This window comes from Dipodomys ordii, unplaced genomic scaffold, assembly GCF_000151885.1.
Source record: "Dipodomys ordii isolate 6190 unplaced genomic scaffold, Dord_2.0 Scaffold4, whole genome shotgun sequence".
Lineage (NCBI taxonomy): Eukaryota > Metazoa > Chordata > Mammalia > Rodentia > Heteromyidae > Dipodomys > Dipodomys ordii.
This window is the reverse complement of record NW_012267220.1, coordinates 16012662-16030580: the sequence shown is the minus strand read 5'-3', so window position 1 is coordinate 16030580 and position 17919 is coordinate 16012662. Positions and strand designations below refer to the sequence as shown.

At 36.8% G+C, this 17919-nt stretch overlaps 1 protein-coding gene across 5 annotated transcripts in view; it reads left to right on the top strand.

Annotated features, from left to right (window-relative positions):
* Positions 1 to 8779, top strand: part of Sorbs2 (sorbin and SH3 domain containing 2) — a 92877-nt gene extending 84098 nt beyond the window's left edge. For all 5 annotated transcript variants that reach the window (XM_013026532.1, XM_013026524.1, XM_013026513.1 and 2 more), the window contains 3 exons: positions 1727 to 1776; positions 5505 to 5611; positions 7200 to 8779. In XM_013026532.1, coding sequence (XP_012881986.1) covers positions 1727 to 1776; positions 5505 to 5611; positions 7200 to 7261 — 219 coding nt within the window. In that variant the 3' untranslated portion in view covers positions 7262 to 8779. The remainder of the gene's footprint in view (positions 1 to 1726; positions 1777 to 5504; positions 5612 to 7199) is intronic.
* The last annotated feature ends 9140 nt before the right edge of the window (positions 8780 to 17919 follow it).

Genomic DNA, 17919 nt, shown 5'->3' with positions numbered 1-17919 from the left:
CTTTTTATAAATTTAAATTTGATTTGGTAATATATTGGACTAAATAATCTCAAATATCTGGATGGTAATTTAATCTTACTGGTTCTTAAAATAATATATTTAATGCCTTATATTTTAATAATCTAGCTTGATCAATTTAATTACTATTAGTAATTTTATACTGCCTTATAGGCATAAATTTTGTCACTATTTTGAGGTAGCCATGTGGCCAGTAACTTTAGTTTTACATTGATATATTCTTTACATAGACTATTGGGTAAAATTTCTAATAATGTTGTTAATAAATGCTTCCAATTAATAGTAGTATGGGTAGAAAGGATTTAGGAAAGCAGTAGATAATAGTATCAGACTAAAGATAGTCTTAAGAGTTCCCCATTCAAGCTTGGAACAATGGGGTTGCTATAAACAATTTGCAGGAAAACTTCCCGGTCTCCCGTAATGCTCTCATAATGATGGAAGCCCAAGACCTGAGCCTGATGTCTAAGAACATAATCTAATGTCATTAAAAAGCCACGTATTTGGGGCTGGGAAGGTGGCTCAGTGATAGAGTGCTTGCCTTGCATGCAGGAGGCCCTGGGTTCGATTCTTCAGCACCACATAAGCAGAAAAAGCCAGAAGTGGCTGAGACTCAAGTGGTAGAGTGCTAGCATTGAGAAGAGCTGAGCGACAGTGCCCTGGCCCAGAGTTCAGGCTCCACGACTCACAAAAACATAAACCCACAAATAAAAACAATAAAAAGCCATGTATATAATCATCATGCAAAAATTGATTTTATTATTTCACCATGCAACTATTATTGAGAAGAGAATGCTTTTGAAATGTGTTGTGAATAAAGTATGCATTTCTCTTCCTAAAAGGTAACACACAGTCAAATACTAATTACACCAAGTTTACGTATTCAACAAATGTGGTAACTTTCATTCATTCAAGTATTTGTGTAGCTGTATGGGATATGAAGGCTTGTCATTTCCAATATTATAAGTATCTATTACAGATACTGGTCTTGATGCTTAGTTTAAAAAGAAAGGAAACTCTCTTGAGAGTTCAGTGCACTGGAAATTTCTACCAATATTTCTCTTCTAAGGTAAAATGTTACATGTTACCTGGATATTGTTTGTTTCATTCTAGTTAAATTTCTCTGTTTACTCTTTTAAAAAAAAAATGCATGTGCATTCTCCACACTGAGGACAGAGAATGTTAATTCAAATGTAGCATGGGATGTCTGCCTCTGGCTATTTTTCATATGTACCGTATGTGAAAATGTTGTCTGTGGCAAAAAGTTTAGAGTGAATGTGGATATTTTGCTGTTAAGCTAAATGTGGCTTATTTTCTGCTTGTCTGAGACAAAGCTGGAAAATCTGATTGAATGAAGGTCTCCATCCTCCCTATTTCAGTGCTGTACATGTTCTTGCCGTATTCCTGACCTTGGAAAAATCAATGGGACTAAACCTCCGCTTTTCCTAAATGCTAGAGAATACTCAATTGTGAATGTGTTCAAAAAAATTGAACCTTGGCCATTTTAAAGCATCCTTCAAAATATCTTAATATTTTAACTATTAATCCAGCAGAAGCCCTTTATATGGTGGTTTTCTTTTCTTCTTCCTCTTGGTTTTTTACAACAGGAAATAGTAAATGTCAAGAAAAGTACCCATGACATTATCCAAACTATCTATTAATTTGTACCAATTTAAGCATTGATTACATTGCTAAAATCATTTCATTTCAGCCTCAGCGCCCTGTGTTCACTCATGAAAACATTCAAGGTGGGGGGGAACCGTAAGTATTCTTCTTGTCTTCTAAACTCAAGACTAGACCTCAACTCATAAAATGGTCAAGGGATATGCCAACTCAGGAGGAGATAAGTTAGCAAGCAGGAGAGTTCAAAATAACTAATATGAGTGCTCTTAAGAGAAATTGCAATAGTCCATCTTTTATAGCTGAAATCTAAAGCTAATGTTTAAAAGAACAAAGAAAAGGTTTTAACTGATGCCCTAAGAAATCCTTCCAATGGGGCAGTCATCCCTAATATGTATAAATGTCTCTTCCCCCATTCCACTGGCTATCTAATTACTAACTACAGCTATAAAGTTGCAAAACATGTCCCAGCATCGTTTTATTAAGAGCAAACAAAGCGACCCTTGACTGCTTTGAAAGTAGACATAAAGTCTGCTTCAATGACATAATGCCAATGTTTCATGCTTTTAAGTCTCTTTTGAAAATGCCAGTATTAAAACACTGGAGATCTATCTCAATGGTAGAGCATTTACTTTACATGTATAAGGACCTGGGTTCCCTAGTACCCCCTACACAGAGAGGGGGGGCAGGGGTGGGAGAGAGAGGAGGGAGGGGAAGTATTCCGTTACATATTACTTCTGCAGCACCAGGAAAACAACTTAATAGACTTCCCTTTCAAATTCCCTCTACTTCCTGCCATACAACTTAAATCAACCTGAAGGTGGTCTTGTCTTTAAGATTCTTTTGTGTGTGTGTCTTTAACCACAAGAGATATTCACCTGTGGTAATTCACAAGTGGATATTCACCTTCCGGTTGGCCTATTTTGAATCTGTAACTAGACACATGGAGGACCCATTGTGGACCTAAGCTTGGCCCTACATCCTGGAGACATCCTGCCTCTATCTAGCCTTCTACCCAAGCGCTGATCACCTGACAAAAGATTGTTCTAGCCTGTGACCTGGCGTCTTTAGCAGCATAAAGACCCCTTGTTCCTCAGGCTTAAAATCAGACTCTTTAGAAAATCCATCCTTCTTGGAGACTGTCTCTCACAGAAGGTGTTCTTATTGAACAAGAGTCCATTATCATGAACCAAATAGGTTAAAGGTAATATTCATTTAAAATCTCAGATAGTTGAAAACCCTTATTTAAACATGGCTTGCTAAAGTGTCTCTTATTTATGCTAACAATAATCATGAAAACATACCCAAATACAAATTCCACTTCTGATTTTAAGTTCCTCTCATTATCAACATGTTCTAATAAAGCATTTTTGAGAAATTCAGGGATGATACATTGTATCATTACCCTGTTTTATATCACGTATAACTGTGGTCATTCACCTATTGTGAAAGCACACAGCCCACAGCAGGGAGAAGAAACATGTTGGAAGTCCTACTTTGGATATTGTAAAACATTGATAAAAAGTTGCTCTTTTTGGAGACAGCGTCCAAACATATAGCCCAGGTCAGCCTCTAATTCAAGATTATCCTGTCTCTATCTCCTAAATGCTAAGCTGGGATTATAAGTGTATTCCACCATACTTAGCTAAACTTCCTGCTTGATTACAACCTCAATTAAAGGGATGATGGGTTGTTACTTAATTCTGTTCTTTAAAAACTAGGTTTTTGAAGCAAAAACAAAAACATAATCTTATGTTGCTGTAATTCAGTTTGGGGACGTTATGGCCTAGAAACAGGTGATGTTTTAGTTTCCAGCTTGGCTCATCATTTCCTAGCTAAAAGGCAAATTTCTTTTGGGAGCCATCCTGACCACCAGCACTGTTGTTCATTTTACCAACACATTTTTCAAAAGAGCATTGTTTTTCATTGCCATTCAGCATTTCCTGCCATGTAGTACTGATTTTGAAAGCCAGCAGAGGTAGGAAGAAATGGTAGAAGATTTGTTGATGTTTCCATAAAACTCTTTTTCTGTATGTTTTAACTAAACCAGAGTGGTAAGTGAACTTGACAAGCATGCTGACTTTCATAATACAAAAGTGAAGTAGGAGTCCAGGCCAATTTTGATTTGTTCGCTCTGGGAAGGGACCTTGAGATTCTTGAAGCAGCTGGGGTTTGTGCCTTAAATAGTCCTGTCTCAGTAATTGGCTGGAGATGGGCCTGGGTGAAAGCTAAAAAGCTAAAAAGACAAGGTGTAAATCCATCTAAATAGCAGCCCAGGTATAACCACCTCCTTCCAGTGTGAGAGCAAGAAGGGGGCTATTCACTTTTCCCATGAAGATACAAAAGACACCATTCCTTCACCTGACTGGCCTCAAAACCAAATTAGCATAAGCAACAAGATAATCTCATTATCCCCTTAAGGCTGGCCTCAAGCCCATCCACATCCAGTACTGCTGATCTGTTTCAGCATTTCTCTGGGATTCTGGCCTTCTGTACCATGGCCACAATCAGAATCTTCTGCCAACAAAGGACGTCAGAAGACTAAACTCAAAAGAACATAAATAGCTAAAATAGTTTACTAGAAGGACAAAGTATTTACAGAGAAGCGATGTCTAGGGTTGAAACTCCAGGCTTTTGTAGAAAAGGGAAGATTATGCTCTTTTACTCAAGGGTGTGAGACTTCTGGCTCTAACCAGCTCATTCTACTTTATTCACATCCACCCATATGAGAAAGTTCAGGAACAAAGAGAAAGGCCAGTGGATCAGCATTTTATACTCATAGCAAAATTTTTGAGTCCGAGTGGGAGAATAGTTTGATTCTACCAAAATAAGATTTTTTCTGGCTCAATAAAGTAATTATAAATAAATCATTCTTGTTCTTGAACAGAATTCAGTATGATCAAGTTTTTAAAGGTGGCCCAAGCAAATCAAAGTGCTACCGATGTTACTCAAATTGTCACTGATTTATATCTATGCACATGAGTACACTACCAAATGTTTACTAAATATTTGTGAAGTTTTCATATAAACTGCAAGCCAAATTCTTCCTGACCTTAATGGTTATCATTTCTGTCTTCACTTTCCAAAATGCCAGTCCATGTTAATATTATTTTTAATCGATTATAATAAATAAAATATTATTTTTACCATGAATTCAAACTTTGAAATCATTAGTTATCAAGATCATCAGAATGCCTGTCACAGAGAGAATAAAATGGTAACACTGGATTGGTAATTCTTCTGCATATAAAAACTTTTTTCCATGGAGATTTTTAAGTCAAACATAATTCTTCCAGGGCCAATTTTTAAAAGTATTTATGTCCAGAATCTACACTTTGATACTGGCTTAGAGGTAACCTAGGATAAACTATATCTCTCAGTTTTATAGATGAATTGTATCTAATCTTAAAACAGTGACTAATCCCCTCTAAAGAATCCCCTTGATTAAAAAAAAAACATAACTTCTCTTCTTATAGCAATTCCACACAGTGATTTAAAAGACATAGATCTGAGATATTTTATACACTTGAGATATTTTATACATCTCAATTTAAAGTCATTTGAAAATTCCATGTGATTGTGGCTGATTACAACTGCAATTTCTTCTTAATATAGCTAGATAACACATGTATTGCCTATTTTATACTCTGTGTCTGAATTAGAGACATTACATGATTGAACAATTGAACTGAAGTTCTAATCTACAAATGTTAAAATGTTTAAGCCAATTCATTAATATTGTAGTCTTCATTATTTTTATATCTACTATCTAATATATTAATCAGAAAGAAAAACGAATATTGTATAGTCTTCTGTAATTTTGCAAAGATGTAAAACAAAATTAAACACACCCATTTGTCCCGTTTAAGGTTTCAGGCTCTATATAACTATACCCCTAGGAATGCAGATGAGTTGGAACTCAGAGAAAGTGACGTCATTGATGTAATGGAAAAGTGTGATGACGGATGGTTTGTGGGTAGGTAGACATTCCTTTGCCTAGCACCCTGTTTTATCATTTGCTTGAGTTTGTTCATTTGCATAGGTCACTGTGAGCAAGCTTTCTTTGAATTCATTTAATTGATATTTCATGAATCTATATGTATTATGTAATCCCAAGGCCACTGCATTTTCATGCCATTTGATATTTACTGTTTCTGGTGTATATGATGTTTGCTAGTTTTGTTTCAAGTCAACTGAGCAAAGAAATTTTCTTTAAACAGCCTCAACCATGAAAGACTATTATTGAATCATAAAGAAAGCAAAACAGTAATTGTTCTCCAGATAAACACTATTGTTGCTCTCTTCAGTGAAAAATGTTAGTTGTCAACAGTAAAAACCACATTTGAGAGGGAGTGAGACGGAGTGAAGAGCTGACCTTTAGGTCTGAGGCAGTTAGCCTAAAAGTCCAATCATTCTCCTTAGCTTCAATTTGTAACAGAAGAAAAGTTTCATTCTTATTACTTCAAAGACAATTCCATTCTGGCCATCTTAAAAGGCTGGAGTCTTTAATTCAGCAGTGAATGCTTAGCATGTAGGAACCTTATGTCCTTATGTTCAACTCCTAAACACACACACACAAGAGGGAAAAGAGAGAGATGGAGAGGGAAAGAAAGAAGGAGGAGGAGGAGGAAGAAGAAGAGGAGGAGGAAGAGGAGGAGGAGGAGGAGGAAGAGGAGGAGAAAGGAAAGGAATAGTGAAAGAGGAAACTAGGAGGAGAAAGAGGAGAAGGGAGGTTTTCCAAGGAAACATTCATAGACAAAACAATCAATACGGAAGAACATGTGGAAAGACGAAAATCTGGAAAGAAAATTGAGGTATAAGAGGGTAGAGAAAAGCAAAAAATGAAAACACTAGAGCTTTCTGTCTCTATAACAGGTCCAGAAGGCACACACAAGTCGTGGATATTCTTTTGCTTTCTATAGTGACCCTAAATTTTTCAAAATTTCTGAATTTTTTGAAGATGTTGACATTGTTATTTATTTGTTTGCTTTTTGTCTGCTTATATTTTGTGGGGATTGAACCTGGGACTTTGAGCTGGCTAGGCAAGTGCTATATCACTTGAGCTACATTTTGAAGAATGAATGAGGCAGTCCTGAGCAGGAGAAAATGACAAAGTTTTGATGTAGTCTGTGTCAAAGGTGATGCCTGGTAGAAAAGGCCTCTTGACCCTGAACTAGGCCTTGCTCTTGTGTGCTTTTCCAGCCATCCTCTTACTCTATCAGCCTTCATCCTTACTGCTCATTCCTGAATTTTAGCAGATCTGGAGACCTTAGTCCAGCTCTTCTGAAGAAGGATTAAGATCCCTTTGTAGCTTAAGAGACTAAGCATTTCCATGCAGTTTGCTAGGAGCCAAACAAATCATCTATGTATATGAAGTAATGAATACATCAGACAAGACAACTAAGTATATTTTAATTCTTATTGTTTTAATGTGAGGTGTTCCCTTTCATTTCTAAACCTTTCAGGACTTGTTCTCTTAGTGAATCCTGTAAGTACAGTTGACAGGAAAGAACTGATGGATAGTTTATTGTGTACACCTTTTCACCCATTGCTCCTATTTTCAGGAACCTCAAGAAGAACCAAATTTTTTGGTACTTTTCCGGGAAACTATGTCAAGAGGCTGTGAATCACTCTCCTTCCTTATTTAAGCCGCATTTCAGCAACACATCTGCATAAACTTGCCTCAAACACCACCACCACCCCCCCCTTGCAGGCCTTTGGTTTCCAGTAATATCATCACCATCTCCACCCACCTGCCATCACCAAGCCATCAGCAAAGTTGACTGCCACTGTGAGCCTTGGAGAAGCATGGCAGACACACAGCCACATGCAAGCACGTTTTCCTGCTTTCTGCTCCAGACTTTGAAAATCTCATGGTTGAGATCAGAAAGAAAATCGTCAGTAAAGGAGAATGTCTCCAAGAGGCTCTCTGGTGTCATGGTGATATTTCAACTTCTCTGGAAGATGCTCTCCCTCACAGGGCAACCAGAAGATTGTTTATTCTGACTTGCTGTGGTTTGTTTCTTCCCCTTCTTAGCTTGGAAGTATATGTTTCTTTCACAAGTTTGCCTAGTGTCCTGGTTTACACTATAGGAAAACTGTACTTCAGCTATTGTTTGCCTGCACTTATATGTTGTTATATGCACAGTGATTGCAAAATCTAAAGCAAGAGTAGGAAAGTTAATTTGGATGGGTGCGACTGTTGATCAAATATACATTTTCAGGTAGGAGTCTTGACCTGCAATTTTTGTTGTACTTTTTTTAGAAGTGCAAACAGTGACTGAATAAGAGCCTTTGGTGATTATCATAAGACTACAAGAGGTTTAGCTAGACAGCAGGAAAAAAATCTATTGTGTTGTAAAGTTGCATTGCTATTTTATATTAAAATGTAATCATCAGCATCTTGGACAATGAGCTCTTAGTGTATTATTTATCTGAGAAAACTTAAATAAAGCAGTGTTAGTGAGAAGTGCAAAGAACTATCCAAACATAGAAGCTTGAAAGTATCTGTAAGCAATATTAGTAGGTAAGATTACACTGTGTGTACCTGTACACATTTGAGATTGTATGAGAACATAGAATGCATACGATAGGTTGTACATTTTATGAAAATGTAAAAGAATCCCACATATTATTTTATAGAAATAGAATACTTCAGAAGCATCACAAGTGTTAAGGCTGGTTTTAGCAAGGATTATGGTCAATACAATTATTTTTACTATGATAATTATTTTTCTTCTATGGAACCCAGAATCCTGGCTACATTTGAGGACAGGAATATGTTAAGCTTAATTTTCCTGGTGTGCGTAAAATATGTCTTAGAAATAAATTAGGCATGTTTTAATGACAGTGTTAAATCATTCAGGTTATACTTTCTGCCTCACAGCAGAAATTCACAAAATATTGAACCTGAAAGATTTAATTGGGTTAACAGTGCCTGACCTACACACACCCTGAGAACTAGCTTTGTATTTCTTATGACTTTGCATAAGAATGATTCATCTTTGGATCTTGAGCACCTTATAATAGATAAAACTTTTTATGGCATTTCTTCAGTGGATAGTGACTGATCTTTTCACAATACATAATTTCAGATTTTGTACATATGTTTGGGGATTTTTTTGTACAGACTATTTAGTTGTTGAGAAACCAGGGAAGCTTCCCAATTTTGGTCTTTATTCTGCACTTACACCAAGCTAAAACACATTCAGCAGATGACCTTTTATGTATTTTACAGATCACAAGCCCCCCTGGGTAGTGTGACTCTCTAAGATAGCATTTATGCAAAAATTCAAAAGATCTTAGCAGCCAAACTGAACTGCTCATAGGTACTATAGAATGTAAAGAAATTCCACTGGGAGAAGATAAAGGAACATCTTTGAGCAGCCCACTTCGATTACTACCTAGTTCATAGCCAGCTTTATATTTTCAAGGCTCTGGGTTTGGAATTAAGTCAACTGCATGCAGCTTTGCTGACAAAGAATTCTCTTTGATGCCATTTACAAAACAAGATTTCAATATCTGTTGCCTGTCATATTTAAGAAAAATACTGTTTCTACTCTCTGTATCTGATTTTAAAAGGAAAAATATTCACACCTGGTGTTCAGGTATTTGACTTTGAATTCTTACAAGCAAAGGTCGTTGTGTTTTTCTTGAGAGACATCTAATAAATTTTGCTTGGAAGTATACTTCACTTTCTCTTTCTGATATTTATCCTTAATGTGTATATTTTATTCCAGTTTATTGGCCAATATAAGAAAATGCATTTGCTCTGTTTTCTCTTGCTACATAAATGGAGAAAACATCTGCTAGCATCAAATCAGAAGTATTTTAAAATCTGCCACCAAAACTCATTGGTTAAATATTCTTTGGCTAAAAAAATTTCCCATCGGTTAATATTTTTTTAATGTCTGATACAAAACTTGTTAATTTTCTGAGGAGTTTGTTGAAAGAAATATAAATTCTTTCTTTTGTCTTTCATTCCTTCCTTTCATAAGTAATTCATATGCTATGTATTTCAGCTTCATGTCATTTCTAATTCAACTCTTTCTCGCTTCTTTCTTTCCCTCCTTCCTTCATAATTCATGAGCTGTGTATTTCATCTTCATTCCATTTCTAATACTGGAGCTATAAATTGGGTAAAAACATGTACAGGGTTCCCATTTTTGGTTTTTGAATACTTGATACCATGAAAATGCATCACCACAACACGCACTTTGTAAGCTATGTATATACACACATAGCTTATAAAGGTATATATATATATATATATATATATATAGCTTACAAAGAGGTGTATATATATATGTATATATATATAGCTTTGTGTATATACCTTTGTGTGTGTGTGTATATATATATATATATATAGCTTACAAAGGTAAGCAACATATATATATATATATATATATATATATATATATATATGCCTACACTTCCTCACACTTGCTTTCAACGAATCTCAAATGAGTGAAGCAGTGAGATCCTTCTTTTTGGTCACCTGAATAGTAAAGAGCTAGTTTTCCAGATTGGATGCTTTCTAATGTACTGCAATCCCTTTTTGGTCTATCTGTTTGAACTCTTGTCCATATCGGTCAAATATTCAGCAAGATGGACATTGCTTTCTTAGCCACTCAGTTGTCAAGTCAGTTATTTACCATAATACCCATTTAGATCTCTATTCCAACGGGTAATTTCACTTCATGTTGGCTTTCCACTAAGATTTCCTGAAAGACATATCCCATTATCTTGTTATTGTCCTGATTTCACTGGACCATTGTTGAGTATCTTACCAAGATCAATCTGATTCTATTTAGAATCAGGCTAGAAGAAGAGAAAGAGGAACCTAGAAAGTGACCAAAGGGGAAGCAATACTGAATACCACGATCTTAGCTAGTTCTAGGACTTGATTCTCACAATAAGTGCAAGAAGAAATCTACTTTATGCCCATTTCATACATTGATGAAACTGAAACCAGAAGATAAATAGTCGCTCCATATGTAGAAGGTATTACGTCACAAAAATGGATCCCTAATGTGATATGTCTATCTCTTCAAAGCCTAAATTCCTTCTTCTACACCAACCAAGCAAAGGGCCATACCCACTGTGGATAAAACTATGCACTCAAAGGCTACCTTTGTCTGCTTTCCCCTCCATTCAAATCACCCACAGCTGCTCTCTCATGACAGCACAAGATGACAAGATAAAGGCACGTGCCCAATCCAGCATAATGTATTTCCCTGAACAAAGCTAACTTTGGTTTCTAAATGTACTCAATAATCAGTGAGGGTACAATGATTTAACTGAGCATGAACAGTGCATGAGCTGTGATTCATCACTTTACGAAAGGTTGATGCTAGTGAGCTCAGCGACTGGTGGTGTTTGAGAAAGTGTTTTATATCCTCCATTCTCCTAGGGACAGGCAAGCCCAGCGTGCTCTAGGAACACAGTGTGCTTGCCAGATGGCCTTGATATACACAGAGCCCTAGGATACACTAGTCATTCTCTGCTGGGTGACTCTAAGTAGCCCAGGGCCTTAGCTCACTGCTAAATTCAGCCCCTCCAGAGTTCAGGAAAGCTCTCTCTGAGCTCATACACATACATATATCTTGACCCCAAAAACTTTTAGTACAAGACAGACATCTGCCTAGCAAATCTTCACCTGTTCCTAGGAGGTTTCTTGTTTCATCCTTTCCCCTAAAATATGACAGGTGACTCAGTTGTTCCTGTGTCTTCCAAAAAAGAAATGTCATTTCAAATAAAACTCTTGTTACTATTAACAGTATCAATAGATGGGTACCAAATCTCTCATTGATGCAGTCACAAGCTTTACAACCACTTTTAAGAGAATTTTTAAGTTTGGTAATTGACCAAATGATAGATACTTTTGCTAGAAAAAAAATTGGATGCTATAAATGGGTAAAAATAGGATACTTGAAGAGTTCCACTTGAATGATGATTACACTTTGGAACATTTCCTTCCATCCAGAGAATTTTTAACACTTGTGTTGAAGTGGCACATGTAATCAAACTGGGTTCATACTGAACACACTGCTTTAGGGATTTTTTTGGTTTTTTGCTTCATTGTATAGAGGGGTTACAGTTGTGTAAGTGAGGTAATGAATACATTCCTTTTTGACCAATGGGACACACAATTTTATAACCTGTACCTATTCTTAAATTGGACTCTGAAATAAAATGAATGTTAATTTGACAATGCCAAAGTCTATAAAAAGAATGGAAAGTTCAAGTCAATCCCCATGATTCATGAAACTGCAATGAATTCTAAACGCAAGGCAATAAACAACTACCACCAGGCTAGAAAATCTAATGTACTCTGAGAAACAGATACAGAGAGAAAGGTAAGATAAAAAGAGAATATTTAGTATCTCCCTACATGCATTGGGGTTTTTTCCAGCTATGTGATAGCTAAAGAAAAAGAGATGTCTCTCTGTCTCTCCTCTAGAGCACTCACACTCTGTTAGAGTCAGCCCCTTCCTTTCTGCTTGTCTGCTTTTTGTCTGCATGTCTGCTTGCTTGCTTGATTACCTACTCAATAAAGCTCTGCCATGGAAGAAAGAAAGAGAGAAAAAAAGAAAGAAAGAAAGAAAGAAAGGAAAGAAAAGAAAGAAAGGAGGGAGGTAGGAAGGGAGGGAGGGAGGAAGAGGAAGGAAGAAAAGAGAGAGAAAGAAAAAAGAAAGGAAAGAAGGAAGGAAGAAAGAAAAAAAGAAAGAAAGAAAGGAGAAGGAAAGGGAAGGAGAGAGAGATCAAGTTGAGAAATAGGTGAATGACACAGTAATTAGAAGATCCAAAACATCTTGAGAGTAAGCAAACTGCCTAAGTTCTAAATTAATACTTCCAGAAAAATAGTAGTTCATTTTAAAAGCCTGTATAATCCTGACAAGAGTTAGAGCTAAAGTATTTTTATAATATGCTATCATAGAGCTACTTACATTGGATGATTTTTGCTTCTCCCTGAGTGACACTTGACAAAGTATGGAGACATTTGGGGCTGGAGGGTTGCTACTTAGTGGAAGCAGAAGGGACTCTTTCTGAACTTTTTTATGAGGGTGCTGATCCCATTCTACTCTAATAACTAAACAATTGTACAGTTTAGGCTTGGGACCAGGACTGCCAATCTGTAGTCACTACAGCTCTCTGCCTTACAATGTAGTTGAAGCTTTGATTTCCGCCCAGTCTAAAGCCAGAGTTTGAGCTGTGGGTTCTTTCCTACTTTTCTTTTGTAAAACTCCTGTTTCTTGGTGCTTTTCAGCCATCCTGTCACTTCTCTTGTGATTCCTGTTGGTGCTCCTCTCTTTTTCTCTGTAATAGTTGACTCTATTCATGGAGTTACACAGAGGAAGTTTCTGATCCTGTATAAAGTACTTAAAATTAAGTTTCCCCGGACCCAATCTAATCTCCTTTCTATCACTTTTTCTCTCCATCCCTCTACTAAAAACTAAATCTTAAAATGCAGATAGGCTCCAAAGTCAGTATTTTTCCAGACCTCCTGCCTACCTAACATCCTTCAAAACACACATCCACGTTTGGTCAGCTGTCAGAGGATATGAGAAAAAAAACTTAGACATCTGTTTGTGGATTTAATGAGCATAGTATCTCTTTCACTATCAAAGATAAATTGCTAGACAGCTGTATTGAAACCACAGCATACTTCTAACACTGAGGCTGCAAAGATGAGATGACCTGCTTTCCAAATCCAGTCATGAATAATCCTCCTACTTGGGGAGTCTTTTTTTCCTTCTGCATGAAAACGTGTAAAGCAATAACAAGGATCACTGTGTCAACTGCAAACCCTAAAATTCTAAGCTTCCTTTTTACTGTATGTGGGTACTGATCATGATATTATTTGAAAATTGTTCTGGATTTCAGTTTCAAAAAAGAAAATATATAAGAGAGTGAATATCTTGCTTAGTACAATTCTCCTATATAATATGTAAAGCATATTTTTCAAACTCAGTCTCGGGTTTCTAAGGAAGTGAACCTGGATTGATGACAACTACAATTAGCTTGTAAAATGAGTATAATAAAAATAATACTATATAACATTTAGCTGAGAAATAAATGAGCTAAAACTTCAACAATCTAATGCATGATTAGCTATAAAGCCTTTCTTTTCCTTTTGAAGTTCCATGTTGGCTGATCCTACCCAACCAAGAACATTTGGATTTACTTGCTAGTGCTTCTTGGTTGTACTGTCAAGTTTTATTAGCCTAAAAGTTTGAAGAACTCCAGACTACAGCATTCAAGATATGTTTCAAGCCAATAAGGAGACTTAAAAGTAAACATTATAGAAAACCTAGCTATTGCAATTTTTTCACAGTAAGCCAAACAGTACTTAAGAAGCAAGTGACATCAAAACTGAGTTAGAAGTCAGAATAAAAAGATAAAAATAAAAAAGCCAGAATATGATAATATAGCACCATTAGCCCATATCTGTTGGAAGAATTCCTCCACAGAGGCCAGGGCTATGCCAGGCTATGGTTCCAGAATAAAACTCAGGGATGATGGCCACACACACACACACACACACACACACACACACACACACACACACACACAGAGGAGGTGTCTGACATTATGAACCTTTGTGTACCTTCACCTAATCTGTTCCAATCAGAAAGCTATTTGCATGACTAGGATACCAAAATCCTCACTGTCTAAGTGAATCATCAACATCCTTTCATTTTTTAAACTATCCATAAATTATACAGGATGGTATTCGTGGTGTTATGGGGGAAAATATTTTCTAAAAAGAGCCTTCAGTGCTTAGTGATTAACTTAGTAAACAGATATAAGTATCTTTGTTCAAGGTAATAGCTTATATCATCAGTTTTGAATCATCAGATATTAACGTTGAATATGACCTTGATCTATCCCTTGGCATAACTCCTACAGAACTTTCATTTAGAATGTTAGATAAGTGATGAGAGGAGAAGAGACAAAGATTGGTGGGGGGAGGGGAACAGTTCTGGCCCTTGAACTCTGGGCACTGTCCCTGAGCTTCTTTTGCTCAAGGCTATCACTCTACCACTTGAGCCACTGCCAACTCTTTCTGTTTATGTGGTACTGAGGAATTGAACCCAGGGCTTCATGCATGCTACTCAAGGACTGTAACACTAAGCCACAGTCTCCACCTGAGATAAAGACTTTTGAGTCAAGCCAAACAACAGCAAAAACCAGAAAACTAACAAAAAGATCATTTTGAAACCTTATCTCCATCATAAGTTTATTTAAGAAAAAAGTTCATAGTAGATGTATAAAATAGAAAGACATAAGAAGAAGGAGAAGGTAGCTTTGATATGCAACTTGGAAGATGCTGATACCTAACAAAGGGAATTGGAGAAATCAGTGGGAAATACAGAGAACATGTAAGCAAGGAGAAATTTTAAATCATATATTTTTATTTGTAACATTTAATGTTTCTCAGAGTACTCAAGTTGCTTCACAGAGAAGCAGTTATGCACACAAACTTCCTGCCATGGACATAAAATTTACAGGAGACCAAAACTAACCAAGACGTCAATGTACCATCCTGTTCCCAAAAGAATTTTAGGCAGCTACCAGCATTAACTCTCACTAGACAAGAAAAGTAAGCAATCAAGAATAATTCAAATAAAAGATACATTAACCAAAAAAATCATAAAGTCCCAGGCTTGAAAAGACAAAACAGAATTCAGAAAAGAAAACTATGTTGGAAATAAGAGTTTGTGACAAAAAAAAGAACCTTAGATGAAGAAGCAAGCAGTAATTTAAGCGGGGTGAGGCATGGTGTGACAGTGTTCAGACTGTGGCTGGCAGCAAGATGCTTTCGGGAAGATGATTCTGGAGTTTCACTGCCAGTAGGAATCATGGCTGCCCAGGCTCAGGGAGCTGATCATCTGAATCAAGGTAGCTGGCAGGGGAATAGTCTTTTCTATCAAAGCATGTCCCTTTCTGTCAATCTCCTGAGAACTGTTTTTGGTTGTTTTTTTTCCTAAAATGTTCCTGTTTTGACCAGGTGGCTTGGCCCTAGTTAATTGTATTTTGGTTATATCCTATTCCTTTCACACTTGAAGCATCCTGGAACAAGCTTATTGAATTTTAGTTACATCTTGTTCTATTAATTAAGGTGCATCCTGTTGTAGATTGTGAGCCAGAGCTCAACCAGTCTGAGCAGAGGGGCAGGGCCAGCTCATTAGGGATAAAAGGGGAACCGCCCACCATCAGCCCAGCTAATGGTACACTTTTCTGCAGAAGTGAATTTCATCTTGCCAAGTCCCTTTCAAGTTGGTGCTCTTATTCTTACATGGCACCCCAACATCCTGAAGTGGATCAAACAGATGCATGAAGAAAATCATAGCTTTGTTCCTTTAGGCAATTTCATGTGTTTTATTTTTTGTTGTTGAATCATAATCCATAAACCACGTCCCTTTAAGGTATACAAGTGGTTCTAAGGATATTCAAAAAAATGTGCAGCCATCAGCACTGTCAAATTCTAGAGCATTTTTATCACCCCACAAAGAAATCCCCAAGTTCATTAACTTTGGCTCGCAAATTACCATTTCCCTGAGTTGCTGGCACTCACTATTGTATTTCTTATCTCTATGAATTTGCCCTCTTTAGGTATTTCATACAAATGGAATCATTCATGGTATAGCTAACTATATTGCCCCTTTGAACTACTTAGCTGGGTGGCAGTAAAAATACGCTTGGGCTCAAATTTAGCAATTTCTATTGCTTCAGATGTTTCAGTTCAATACAACTGAAGTGTGGTAAACATTAGCTAAGCTCCAAGTACAGATTGTTTCTCCCTTTCCTTTTTCCTTCACAAGTGATCTGGGGCAAAGGAAATCTGAAGAGTCCTTCTGGCAATGGTGGAAGGGCTTCCTGTCTTTTCGGCTGGCTTCTGCAGGGATAGTACACACTTGGGTACAACTGGTCCTTGACTGGTTCCTTGGCAGATAATAGCATCCCTGCTGTGACATCTGAGACCCATGCTACCTCCAGCCATCATGACCACTACCCCTGACTATCTGCTCTTGTCAGCTCCAAGCTTTGCCAGCTCATGACCCTCTCAGCGCCTCTGGTCTATCTGGGGATGGACCTTGGCCTTTCTTTCCACCACTTCATACCCTGCACCTGTTATGGTGTCTGGCATATAGAATTCATTCAACGATGTCTTGAGGATGAGGGAATAAGGCCTTTTAGATAAACTATCTTTTAGATAAACTATCTCCTCTGCATGACCTTTGCCCATCCTTTTGCCCCACTGTTTTCTCTGTACTGTGTTGGAAGAAAAATCTCACTGCCAAATGTAGCATTTGTTAGTTTGTGTTACAGTCCATTATATGTGTGCATCTCCTGTGTGTCATGAACCTCTCTGCCCAGGTAACCAACTACCAATATCCTCATCACATAAATGATATGCTCCATACATAATACAAAAAATAATTGAAATTCTGGCATTTATAATTAACTAGATTTAATTTTTTCCTTTTTACTTATTTTATTAGTATATATTAATTATGCAAAATGATGGATTGAATTATGACATTTTCTTTTTTCTTTTTTTCACATTTTAGTAAGTTTTTTATTGTGAAAATACGGTACAATCACATGAACAAGGTAATGAGTACATTTCTTATCAAGCATGTTGCCTCCTCCTTTGTTTTTTTCCCTCCATCCCTTCCCTCCCTTTCCACAACTCACCCCGCTCCTCACGCCTAAATTGTAAAGTTTGTTTTTCAGCATAACGTCTTGTACATCTCATTGTTGCAATGAGTCCACCTGTATCCCTATTTAAACAATTTGCTTTTTCCCTTCCCCTCCCCAAATTATACCAACATCATATACAGTGAAAACAGGGATTATACCATGGGGGAGGGACATACAAAGCAACAAAAAAAATCACATAGTACCTTATAAATACATTAGAAACAATAGCAAGAAAGAAAAAACCACTTGTGTCCTTATCTTGGGGTTCATTTAGCTTAACATCATCTTATCTGACCTTTTCTGCTTGTCTCAGATATATACCAGTTATTGTAAATAAGGGAAACCATGGGACCTATGTTTCTTTGTGCCTGGCTTACTTCACTTATACATTTTAAAATAATTCATATGACATAAGTAAGTATAAAATGAAAGGTAAGTCTCTACTAATGCTCAAACAGTTTTAAGTAATCTCAGATATATGAAAAATTATGTTGTTCCCAGTATTCTGTTCTCCCAGTTTTAGATGACTCTCTGTTGATAAAAGAGACCATTTCAGCAGTTTCTAGGGGA